Source organism: Saccopteryx bilineata, chromosome 7 (assembly GCF_036850765.1).
Source record: "Saccopteryx bilineata isolate mSacBil1 chromosome 7, mSacBil1_pri_phased_curated, whole genome shotgun sequence".
NCBI lineage: Eukaryota > Metazoa > Chordata > Mammalia > Chiroptera > Emballonuridae > Saccopteryx > Saccopteryx bilineata.
Window position 1 is genome coordinate 71,973,818 of NC_089496.1, and position 13,581 is coordinate 71,987,398.

The 13,581-nt window shown below is 36.7% G+C and overlaps 1 protein-coding gene across 2 annotated transcripts in view; it reads right to left on the bottom strand.

Annotated features, from left to right (window-relative positions):
- The window catches only part of UBE2Q2 (ubiquitin conjugating enzyme E2 Q2), a 60,728-nt gene that overhangs the window by 43,196 nt on the left and 3,951 nt on the right, over nucleotides 1-13,581 (bottom strand). The window contains exons 2-3 of one of the 2 annotated variants that reach the window (XM_066238614.1): nucleotides 5,156-5,257; nucleotides 587-691 (exon numbers count right to left, since the gene is read on the bottom strand). In XM_066238614.1, the coding sequence (XP_066094711.1) occupies nucleotides 587-691; nucleotides 5,156-5,257 (207 nt within the window). The remainder of the gene's footprint in view (nucleotides 1-586; nucleotides 692-5,155; nucleotides 5,258-13,581) is intronic. The other variant, XM_066238615.1, reaches the window with a different exon arrangement.

A 13,581-nucleotide genomic window follows, 5' to 3' on the forward strand; every position in this document is an offset into this window, starting at 1 on the left:
TCATAGAAAACTATACTACAAAGTCCTAATGATAAACAGTAATTATTCACATGACTGAACAGAATGATGTCTTAAGAAAGAGAAGTTGGTGGGTAAGTGGATGATAAAAGAGCTAAATCCTTCTCTATTATAGTATAAAGTTAATATAATGACATCTAAATAGGTAAATCCAGCAACCCAGAAGAATTAGAAGGATGGTGAGCTTGGAGGGGATAATATTTGGGTTAGGCCTTAAGAAGCGTAGGCCAGCAAAAGGAAATGGCATATTTCCTTCTGTCGGTGAGGGTAAGCAAACGGGTACAAGCAAACAACTGAAGAAGTGAGGAGCAGTTATGGAAACCAGGAACATTAACAACAGAAGGTAGAGGTGGGAAGAGGCATTTTTTTGTCCGTCATAGCAAATACCAGCAGCTCCTCAAAATGAAAAGGTTATTTTGAATACCTACAGCAAAACAAACAAAACAATTCAACAGCAAAAACTAACTTCTAAATAAGTTGTTTCAAAGTGAAGACAAGGCATCCTTGTTTTACTTTAGCTTGAGACAATTAATTTTAGCTCTTGATCACCAGAGAAATTTTACTTTACCTGACCCGTGGGGAGTGGTTGATCTAGCATCTCAACATCCAGGTGCTTAGGAAGGTTATATAATCTGCAGAGTTCACATATCAACCACTTCAATTGCTGACGAAGCTATAAAACACATTTCAGTAAATAAGCATTATGTTAAAAAGCCCTTAGAAGACAAAAGTAATGCTACAACTACTGTAACCAATCCAGTAGGAAATGAAAACGTTTGTTATTGCCCAATTACAGCCTACAGTATTTAAAGAAATATTGTTAGGAGTTGCTAGTATAAAAGTCACTGTGGCTTGAGTGCAGTCCTACAACTGACACCCAGCAGAATGACTTCAACAAAAAGGCAGAGGAAGGGGAGCTCCAGACATTGTCTGGTTGTCAGTTGCCAACTTCTCATCTTGGAAACTTGTAACTTCACACGAGTACAGTAATACGTTTCTGAGACTACAAAAAACAGAGACAGTGTGGTTGCACATGGGTCAAAAAATTATATATTTCAGTCATATTCATTTAAAAATGGAGGCAAATGTGGTCTAATAGACCAAGCCCTGGAATCTAGATGACCTGGGATATATATATAGTCTCTAACTCCCTTAGTTTCAGACTCCCATCAGTAAAACAAGAAAATTAAACCTCATAATGGCAAAGATTAAATAAAATCATCTGTGAAAACACTTGGTACTTAGTAGGCTCTTAAGTATAAGCCTAAAACTGCAAAAAAAGATCACTCAAGTTTCCAGTTTTACATCCAGATTGTTTTGTGAGCATATTTACTTTTTTTTTTTAATAAATATTTTATTTATTCATTTTAGAGAGAGGAGAAAGACAGACAGCCGGGGGTGGGGGAGCAGGAAGCATCAACTCCCATATGTGCCTTGACGAGGCAAGCCCAGGGTTTTGAACCAGCGACCTCAGCGTTTCAGGTCGACCCTTTTATCCACTGTGCCACCACAGGTCAGGTTGTGAGCATACTTACTTTAAGCAAGGTAAATTATGTACACATATGTCTTTCATTGTTTAAAAACTTTTTAATGCATGAATTTAGCAATTATGGTTTAAGAAGAATGGCCAATAGTCAGTAGATCTGACCAGTAGCTAGTCAGGCAACTTACTTTACTTGGTCAGGAACACTTTCCTGAATGTGTCTGACCATGAAAAGAGATGAAGAGAAAGAAGCAGATTTATGAAGGAATAAGAAAACAGACACAACATTAGAAAGGGTTAAAAAAGCAAAGAACAAGCCTTTCCAAAGTGGACAATGGAGCAAGCAGAAGTACGAAAAGCTGAGCTCAAAATAAGTATCAAAAAATATCATCAAGCTCAAAAGGTGGTGAAGCCCCACTGTAGATTTGTTATCCATCCAATAAGCTTGTCTTGTGTGCTAAGTACACGATAAAGACGAGACAAGGTGCCTGGACACGGACTCAGACACCCCAACCTCTGGCACAGAAAGCACTACAGGAGTACGGTGGGACAGGCAGAGTGTGGTGGAGTCATACACAAGATAAAAACAGGGGGTACATCTTCCAGGAACTTCAACTTTATGCTCCCCCCAAAAAGTGTTTGAAGGATAGGGAAAACCTTAAGAAATATTTATAAGGTAGCAGGTCTTAGAAACTTCCTAGATAGTTGGGGCGGGGGGTTAGGGGTGGTACAGGAAACATTGGGACAAAAAAGAACTCTAAGCTAGTCCCCAGGTCCCAGATTTGGGCTTGGGTGATGAATTTCATTATTTCCTATTGTCACAATCACAAAGAGAATTGCTGAGGGGAAACATGATGGGTGGTGGCCTACCAGGAGGCAGATAAGTTTAAATTTAGATGTAATCATGAACAACCATGGCACATCCAAGTGAGAGTCCTTGGATCTATGTGACATATAGACATACATGGTTTTGGCTAGATATACAGATTTAGGAATCTCTAGAATACAGACAATGATTTAAGTAACAGGAGTAGAAGAGATTACTCAGAAAGCACAGAATGAGTAGAGGCAAACCAAGAAAGAAGGGATTGAGGAGGAAATCAAGGCAGAGTAAAGAAAGATAGAGGAGACGGTGGATTGCCAGAAATCCTCATTAGATTATCAGTTCCCAGAGGACAGAATATGACTTGTATTTTTGTACCCATCACTTATCACAGACACTGACATTGAAACATCAATTAAAAACAAACAAACAAATAAACAAACAAACTTTTCTGTGTTCTACTACTAAGTTTCTTGTATCCACCCAGGGGAGAAAAGTATGCATAAACCAGAACAGATACAGATTTTTTACATTTCATACAAAAGTGGCCAAATTTCAGACAATATTCTATGCCTTGCTTTTTCACTTAGAATATCTTGGAAAGTTGTACATGCTCCTGTGAAAAGGCTAGCTACATTCTTTTTAACTACAACATAATATTCTATCCTAAAACTATACACAATTTTTATTTAATCAAGTCTTTATTGGTGGACATTAAGTAAAAAATGTTGAATGGAAGAATGTTTCAACAAGAGAACAACCAACATATTGAATGCTGCAGACTGTCAATTTTAGGACTGAAAAAGGTGTCACTGGATTTGGCAACTAAAGATAAAATTTTTTAGTGCAACGATGAAAGCAGAATCTAGACTGTAATGAATTAAGTGAATTAAAGGTGAGGAAAGATAGCTTATTTTGTCAATAAACTAGATTATAAGATAATGACAGAGACTGTAAGAAAACAAAGAGTGAATTTTGGGTTTGTTTGTTTTTAAATACATTATTTTTTTATAAAATTCAACCCAAATTTTATATCCTATGTCATTTCACTTTAAGAGCATTTTTGATGGAATTTTTAATGAAACATTTTGATGGGTTATTGAAAAATAACCCCACTCATTTCCACTATCACAAAACTTACACATTTAGATCTTTAGAGGAGGCTCCATTAAGGAACCTGTCACTCCTTCCCTGTCCTGTCATGGTCTTGCTTTAAATTTTTACCTCTAACCTTCATAGCTCTCCAAATTAGTCTTTACTTTTAAAATACTCTTCAAAATGATGTTCTGAACCACGTTTAACTTATTTTGACAAAAATCTGAGGTAAGACTCTAACTTCCCCAAATGGTCAGTTCTCTTAAGGCTATTAATAGAATAATCTCTCCTTTTCTTATTGAGAACTTTAACTCAATTTAACTTATTTTACATTCTCAATTGCATGACTCTTTTTAAACTTCTGTTGCCTTCATCCATCCACTCCAGTGCCAGTACTCAGTATTTTATTGAATTACCTAGTTGAACAAATCTCACATCATTACTTTTTTTCAACTTCATAATTATTCTTTATTATTTACTATTCAAAATAACCTTTAGATTCATTTTATCAAGTTCCAAAAATAAGTCTGTTTGACTTTTTACTGGGATTGCATTCAACTTATAAATTAACATGAAGCTGTGGAGATAAATGACATAAAGTCTGCCCACTCAGGAACACACTGACTTTCATTCCAATCGGCAAATTTTTGTAGTTTTCTTGACACATGAAGTTTATTCCTAGGCATTTCATGTTTTTAATTTTAATTGTCAACAAAATACTTTTCTACTATATTTCTGTTTGATTCTAGTTGATATTTGGGGGAACCATTGACTTTTATAAAATAGTATTTTTAACCAGTCATCTTAAAAATTTTTCAAAAAAAAAGAAATTAAAAAACACACACACAAAAAAGAAAGAACAAAGGAAAACAAACAAAATTGTTTTTTCAATTGACTCCTTTGGATTTTTTTTTTAAGGCAAATAATCATATCACGTGCCTATAATGACCAATATTTTTCCATAAGGACTTTATGACATCATAGAAAAAATACAATGGTAATGTATTATCATTACAAAAAAGACATATAACTTTTTAAAAAAGATGTAAAACTATATTGAATAGGACCTCAACTATTTAAACATATATACAAGAATATATGTATTTTACTAGCAAAAGAAAAACATTACTAAAAAAAAATCATATCAACAATGGTTATAGTAGGTAGAGAAATTATGGAAAATTTTTATTTTCTCTTTTTAAAATTTTACTAGTTCTCTCACAATGATTATTATTTTTATAACCGAAGAAAACAGGTTTTTAATTTTTTGTAAAATCATAAGTTGTATTTCTTCATGTTATATATATATCATATATATGGCTTTTTACTGCCGTTATAGACTCTTGACTGGAAAGGCAATTCCCTGACCCTAGTGCTGGTGTCATGCTATCATTTCCCCTCACATCTACTTTGCGGTCTTTTACCTTTTTTCTACTCCCTACCTTGGCTAATAGTCCCTACCAAAAATGCTTGCTTAATAAAGTTAGAATTCATGGAAAAGAGAACACCTAATTCCTGGTCCAAATTAAGACTATACCTTATGGGAATAAAAAAGAAACTAGAAAGTAAATACTATATTTTAAAGTACAAAAACAAAAAACAAATAAAAAAACCTGGTTTTTAGCCCAAGATTATCAGAGTATCTGGCTTTTACATTATATTATCTCTCAACACTTAAGTTCTATAATATAATGTTCATGAGGAAAAAAAGAAAGTAGCATGGCTTATTTTCTCACCGAATTGTTGTTCTTAATATCTTCTAGACGTTCCAGAACTGATGTCAGATTTGGGTCATCAGAGTCCACAAACCATATTGGTGAAGAAGATGGATAAGATTCCTGTCACAGAGATACCTAGTTAAACACACTTATAACAGACTAACTTGGGTGTGCAATTAAACCACACCACTCAAGGACAGGATACCCACAGATTTAAGTAAAATATATCAGGGGGAGGAAAAGCAACAAACACATTAAAATCCATGTGTGGAAAAACAAATTTCTTTTTATGGATTTCTTTTAAAAAGCAGTTTTATGGTTTAATCTTGCCTGCTCCATATTACATAATTTATAAGTCTAAAAACAAACCCCCCCAAAATACTTTACCCAATAAGCAGTTTGATTAAAAACAAACAATTGTAAAAGTTATACTTTATCAAAAGCAGAAAAAAATGGTATTCAGGCACCCAGGAAGATGGGCTTCCTTCCTCTACAGAGAAAGGTTTATCATGGCCTGGATTCTGAGCTTTAACATTTTTAAAGGGCTTTAAAATATGAAATCATAACACCTCTCTCAAAAAGAAAAAACCACCACCACCTTGAAGTATAATCTATAGATTTAAACTTTACTGCATTTGCCTTTTTAATATAATAAAACTACATTCCTAAACTATCTAGACGAGATCTCTGATTCTTTAAAACAAAGCATCGGAGTACATGTCTAGGCACATATTTTAAACTCCTTACAAATGCTAAAAATGACTTTTAAAAAGAATCTTCTACTCACTATACTCATTGCTTTCTGAGTAGCGTACTTACAGAAGTTACTTTGAGATTTTCCTCCATTAGCAAATTGGCTCTAAAATCAATCCCATCAATTATTTCTTTTTCCTAATAATTTCCCATCCCTTCTAGATTATAGGGAGGAATGTAGTTTCTAAAGGAACAGATTTCTAAAGTGAGGTTAAAATTGTTTCTTAAATGTATCTGGAATTAGAAGGCAGAAGGAACAGTGACATAGCTACCATAAGGCTACATTCAGCTTTCACTTGTCAGAGGAGTTGGGTTTGAGACAGGCACTCTCCTTGGATAGCCACTGTCCCTGTGCCACAGTTCTGAGTCAGTGGTGTTCTTGAACACTGTGTAGACTGCCTCTAAAACGGCCCTAATAATTCTAAACTCCAGGTACTCACAGCCTTGTATCATTCCCTCCCCTAGACCAGTGGTCCCCAACCCCCGGGCCTCGGACTGGTACCAGTCCATGGGCCATTTGGTACCGGTCTGCAGAGAAAGAATTAATAACTTACATTATTTCCGTTTTATTTACATTTAAGTCTGAATGATGTTTTATTTTTAAAAAATGACCAGATTCCCTCTGTTACATCCAAGACTCACTCTTGACACTTGTCTCGGTCACGTGATACATTTATCCATCCCACCCTAAAGGCTGGTCCGTGAAAATATTTTCTGACATTAAACTAGTCTGTGGCCCAAAAAAGGTTGGGGACCACTGCCCTAGACCTAATGACTCATTTCTAACAGAATACAACAAAAGTAATTGATGTCACCTTGAGATTAGGTTAAAAAAAAAAAAAGATGAGAATTTCTGTCTTGTCCACCCCCTCTTGTTATTTCATTTGTTTTGAAAACCAGTTAGCTACTTATGGCACACATCCACATGGCAAGAAACTGAGGCCCTCAGACCAATACCTGTGAGGAGATGAATCCCACCAACAACTACCTGAATGAGTCTGGAGCCGGAGTCTCCTCCAGTCTAACCTGGAAATGACCATGGCTTTGACTGACACCTTTACTGCTTTGCGAGAGACTGTGAGCCAGGGTCCCAAGGTAAGCTGTACAGGTTCCTGACCCACAGGAACTGTAAGATAATGTTTGTTGTTTTAACCTGCTAAATTTGTTATAAAGCAATAAATAACTAATTCAAACACCATAAAATTCCAATATTTTATTCCATCACACAAACTGAGTGCTATCAAAAAATGCTATTGCTATATATAATACATATTTTCAAAAGCATCATCATATGTTGACTTTTAAAAGTTAACAAACTAAGCATTACATGCTTTCACCTACTAATAGACATTTACTCTGTTCATTTGTATTGTTTTCTATTATAAATTAGGGAAAGCCATCATTAATGCAGTTTTAAAGAAGCATTGCTTTGAGAACTAAAATCTCAATAATACAGTGAAAGCCACAGAAGTGGATTTTTTTTAAATTTTTCTACTGATTTGAGAGAGAAAAGAAGGGAGAGAGGGAGAAAGAGGAGAGAGATGAAAGGGTGGGGGGAAGGGAGGGGGAGAGTGAGTGAGAAAGAGAGAGAGAAGCATCAGTTCATTGTTCCATTTCAGCTGTGCACTCATTGGGTTGCTTCTCATGCATGCCTTAACTGGGGATCAAACCTCGGAACTCAGCATGCCAGGAGCAACCCAGCTAAGGCCCTGAAGTGGATAGTTTTAAAGAAAATATTCTTTTAAAAAAAATTATATTGAAGTAGGACATCATTTATATCTATTCAGTAGTGGTTTCTTTTTGTACCATTTGCATTCTCCTCTGTGTCCCAAAACCTCTTTAGAAACTATCTTCAAGATAATCCTGTTCTTAAAGAAAACTATTGAGTATTGCATTTTCTTTTACAAATTTTCAGCCTAGTTTAGACCCTACTTATTTTTTAAGTTTTGTATTTTCTTTAGCCTTCAAATAACTAAATTGAGAACTTCACTATGTAGTTAGTATTTGTCTAGTAAACTCTACATAAACAAAATTTTAAAAATGAATTGTTGCTCTGAACTAAAACCCCTCAAAACCATATTATGAAAATTACAACAAAAAGAACTACTACGACTGGTTACTATGATTTTTTAACCCTGTACATGAGAAGATAGTTGCCTTAGACTTACTATATATCTATCCTACATTAACAGTTCTCAAAGTGGGGGTGGGCCCTCGGACCCTCAGGTCCAAACTATTTCTACAATAATACTAAGATTTTAATTGCCTTTTTCACTGTATTGACCTTGGCACTAATGGTGCAAATACAATGGTGAATAAAACTGTTGGTCTAGTCCTGCTATTTCTCAACACCAATCATTCAGGTGCTTAAAAGAAAGAATGTCTGAGATGAAGCAGTAAAGGCTATTTCACTAAATCTCAATCCTTATATATATATATTTTTAATACCACAAATGATGAACTGGGAAGCACACATGAGCATGCCTACAGAATACTTGAGTGATTGAATCGTAAGCTGAACTAACCACTTTAACCGAACACCATTTTTACTTAGAAGGATGACCAACAAACAATGGTTATTTCTACCTGGGTTTTGGACAGATGTTTTCTCAAAAGTGAATGAAAAGAGCCTGTCATTTCAAGGAGAACAAAGAATAGTATTTATTGCCAATAATAAAATTCAAGCTTTCAAGCAAAAATTAAAATTCTGGAAAACGTCTATCTACCACTGGGAGCTTGACAGCTTGCAAGGAGTAGTCTGATGAGGTTTATGGTGATAGCAAAGAATATAATGTTTTCATATTATATAATAAAATGTATCAACAATTAGAAGATTTTAAGTAAACCAGTATTTTCCAAATAACCAATGCATAATGATATACTATCATGCAAGGATTAAAGATCCACTTAAAGTTCAAGTAAGACCAAGACCCGTGGAATATCCAAAAAGAAATCCAAGATTATCTAAAATGGCCATATTCTTTTTTCTAACCAGATAACTGGGTGAAGTTGATTTTCTTCATATTATTTCAACTGTAACAATGTCTCACAACAGATACACAACAGATTGAATGCAGAAGCAAACAACAGAACAGGGATCAAAGGTTTTACAAACAATGTAAAATTGTGCCACTAGTTTCATTAAAATTTTTTGATTAAAAAAATATGGTGAGCCTGACCAGGCAGTGGTGCAGTGGATAGAAGTCAGACTGGAACGTGGAGAACCCAGGTTCAAGACCCCAAGGTTGCCAACTTGAGCACGGGCTCATCTGGTTTCAGCAAGGCTCACCAGCTTGAGCCCAAGGTCGCTGGCTCGAGCAAGGGGTCTGCTCGGTCTGCTGGAGCCCCCCAGTCAAGGCATATCTGAGAAAGCAATCAATGAACAACTAAGGTGCCGCAATGAAGAATTGATGCTTCTCATCTCTCTCCCTTCCTGTCTGTCCCTCTCTCTGTCTGTCACGGTCACCAAAAAAAAAATATGGTGAGCCTGACTAGGCGGTAGTGCAGTGGATAGTGTGTCCGTCTGGGATGCTGAGAACCCAGGTTCCAAACCCCAAGGTTGCTGGCTTAAGTGCAGGCTCACCAGCTTGAGCACAGGTTTACTGGCTTGAGTAAGGGGTCACTGGCTCAGCTGGAGCTCCCCAGTCAAGGCACATATGAGAAAGCAATCAATGAACAACGAAGGTCTGCAATTACCGTTTCCCCCAAAATAAGACATCTCTCGGAAATAAGACCTAGTGCAATTTTTTTCAAGCTTAGAAATAAAAATAAGTCCTAGCGCATGTTTAGGAGCAAAAATTAATATAAGACACTGTCTTATTTCCGAGGAAACACGGTATGAACTGATGCTTCTCATCTCTCTCCCTATCTGTCCCTGTTTGTCCCTCTTTCGCTTGCTAAAAAACTAAAAAGGTGATTTTTCATTAAAACATTTATATTTATATGTAATAATTTATCTTAATAAATTAATATTTTAAATGTTTTAATTTATAATGATACATATTGATAGATAACCTACATAAACAAAAGCTCCTGAGGCCCTTAATACATGTCTAATAGTATAAAGAAGTCTTGACTCCAAAACCTTTGAGAACTGCTGCTGCCTTCCTACCTGCCCACCCACCCCTACTCCATTTCCCCCTACTCTCAGAATTTCTTCCTTGAAAGAAACCTCCCTTCATCATTCAATATCAGCCTACATGGTTCCACTGGCACTAGTTTCCTACCTCATTCCCATAATGCAAAACCTGGTCACAGGTCTTTACCAGTCCATTCACACCCAATAGTTTGTTGTCAGATGGGCTGAGCCAGAGAAACCTAGGTCTTACCTGAGACCCAGGCTTTGTATTCTAGAAGGTCATAGACATTTATACTTTCTGCCATTACTGTGAGAATGCCTATGTCACTGCCACTGCACACTTGCAAACATTTTTACCAATCTGATCAATAAAAGCTGTTACCTATAAGGACATAAAAGTTCCTGTACAACATAATTTGTTACAATATCTCCAGAAACCAATTCACCAATAAGAATGGGAAGCCAACTTGGGGTAATGAACACACAATATAATATACAAATGATGTATTATATAGACTTTGTACACCTGATAACTATGTAATTTTATTAACCAATGTCACCCAAATAAATTCAATAAAAATTTAAAAAGAGAATGGGAAGCCATCATTTCTAGGAAAGTTTCAAAGGGCATAACCCATATGAACAAGGACTTAGCTCTAGTTATTAATGTTCAAACCATTATTTAAAATAGGGAAAAAAATGTCTGGCTGGTGGTGGCACAGTAGATAGAACATCAACCTGGGACACTGAGGTCCCAGGTTTGAAACCCCAAGCCCAAGGTTAGCAGCTTGAGTGCAGAGTCACCAGCTTGAGTACAACAAGATCACTGACATGATCTCAAGGTCACTGGCTTGAGACCAAAATCTCTGGCTTGAGCAAGGGGTCACTGGCTTGGCTTGAGCCCCTGGGTCAGGCACATATGAGAAGCAATCAATGAACAACTAAGTGAACCAATTACAAGTTGATGCTTCTCATCTCTCTCCTTTCTTGTCTCTGTCTTGGTCTCTCTCTCTCTCCCCCTCTCTCTTTCTCTCTCGCTAAAAAAAAAAAAAATGTCTTGTTTTCCATGTTGTAAAATACCCACTCACCACAACCTTCAGCACAAACTCGACTTCTTCATGTTCAAGGTTTGTGCAGTGTAATATTTAAAACACAATTTGCTTGAAAAAGCATCTAAAATTATGACCAATATTTAAGACTAAGGATTACTATTTTCAATCTCTCATATACTTCAAGCTTTCTAATTTTTTACAAGGTTCACAACTAAGCTTTGTATCTCTCTATCTGACATTGTGATACTTAAACATTGGAAGATGCTCATAAATCCCAATATAATCCCTTACATTTAATGTTTAAGTGTGTCTGACACAGCTCTTTTTTGCCACAGTTATAAACATTTTAGACTTAAATAAATATAGCACAATTATCTAAGCATCTAATTATTCACTACCTTTGTTTCTCCTCCATTTTACTATTAGTTGTACAGTGATGTTAAAGCCTGAAGGATGAACTGTCTGTGACCACCACCATAAAGGTTACCATAAGTGGACAAATTTCAACAAGTACACCACCACTCTGCCATCACTACATTGCCATCATAAAATGTTGTACTGTCCTAATTTGAAACAACACAACTCGAGACCAATCAAACCAACCTCTTTGCCTGTCATTGCTTAAGAAAAGGCATTTCTGTCTTGTTCAGAAATAACTTTCTATATCTATTTTCTACATAAATCCACTAAGAGACCGTCTGTGGCTCTATACTATATCAAGCAACTGTCAGAAAAACTGCCTGCCAGAATGCTCAGTTTCTGGTATCTTTCCAAATGATTGGACATGGCTGAATCCCCAAGGATTTAAAAACCTTTGGAAATTGATGCACATAGTTATAATTCTTCTGGAAACTAGTTATGGGACACATTACTTTCACACTTTACTGTTCAATACATGTAAAGCAGAAAACGAAATAAACTCACAAAGTTACCATACAGTACCTTAATAAAACTAGAAATGCTCTCACAAAAGTAAAAAAGAGTTACAAAAAGACATAAAGAAAGAAGTGGCTCCCTGTTCATCATTTTAAAAGTAAACAACAAAGTGTCTAACATGATCAGAGCCCATAGAAGCAGAGTGAAAGCACTAACACTAGGCAAAATAAAAATTCATCTATATCCTTGTGATCAGAAAAAATGCTTAAGTGATCCACGCAGCAAATTACAACTAATCAAAACATTCTACATGAACTGAGGCAGAGAAAACAAAGGCTGAAGAGGATTCCAACCACCTAATGTTCAGAAACCACTAGATGGTTTCCTTGGTTCTGAGTCTACCATCTTTCAGAATCTTTTAGAAGACAGCACAGAACACTATTGCAATGGCCTTGGAAAAAGGGACCCCTGCTTCATCCCTCTCACTCTCAAGTAATGCCTTACATTTGGCACTGTTTCAGTTCAACTCCCCATCCCTCAGCCAGCTGACATTTATCTAATACTATTCTTTTCCAGATCTAAGGAATTTTAACAACAAAAAATCAAATTACTAAGGGACACACCATTCATAAAATGAAAACCTAAGTCTTCTCCTCTTCCTATATCTGTTCCTTTCAAGGAAGAGCAGAAAAGGGGGAATGAGGGAGGGTAGATAACTAGGAATTTGACTCTATATTATAAATTGGTCAGATGAATGAATACAATGACTTCTCTGGCTTGAAAGTACCACTTAGATGCTTAACATGACAGGGAATTCCAAACGATTCTCTAGTACTGTAGTTTAATTTCGAAAGGTTATCTGTCCCAGAAGGATAGACCAAAGAAAAGGTCTTGGGCTTTTTAGTCGGGTTTTTTTTTGTTTTGTTTTTTTTGTATTTTTCGGAAGCTGGAAACGGGGAGAGACAGTCAGACAAACTCCCGCATGCGCCCAACCGGGATCCACCTGGCACGCCCACCAGGGGGCGACGCTCTGCCCACCAGGGGGCGATGCTCTGCCCATCCTGGGCGTCGCTATGTCACGACCAGAGCCACTCCAGCACCTGGGGCAGAGGCCAAGGAGCCATCCCCAGCGCCTGGGCCATCTCTGCTCCAATGGAGCCTCGCTTCGGGAGGGGAAGAGAGACAGAGAGGAAGGAGAGGGGGAGGGGTGGAGAAGCAGATGGGCGCTTCCCCTGTGTGCCCTGGCCAGGAATCGAACCCAGGACTTCTGCATGCCAGGCCGACGCTCTACCACTGAGCCAACCGGCCAAGGCCCTTTTTAGTCAAGTTTCATTCATTATTTCCTTTGTATAACCTTAGCTGGGCTACTTTTGATCAGTGTCAAAACCAGAAACAAAAATTAAGAAATTGATGGCACTGATTTATTTCCCATGAAAAGCTATTGTAAAGCATTTTCAAAATAAACTGTTATTCAACCATGAATGTCATCATCACTTTAATATTTGCTAAAGAACATTATCATTACTACAGAGCTTTCCTATATATGCTCCCATGTCAGGCAAAAGTATTATTTATTTCATATAAAAACACAGTAAAAGAAGTGATTTGCTTAAGGTCACAGCTATTACGTGAAGAAAAATCTTTCTCTCTCCTGTAAACTCAAGGGTTCTAACGTTTTTAAATTT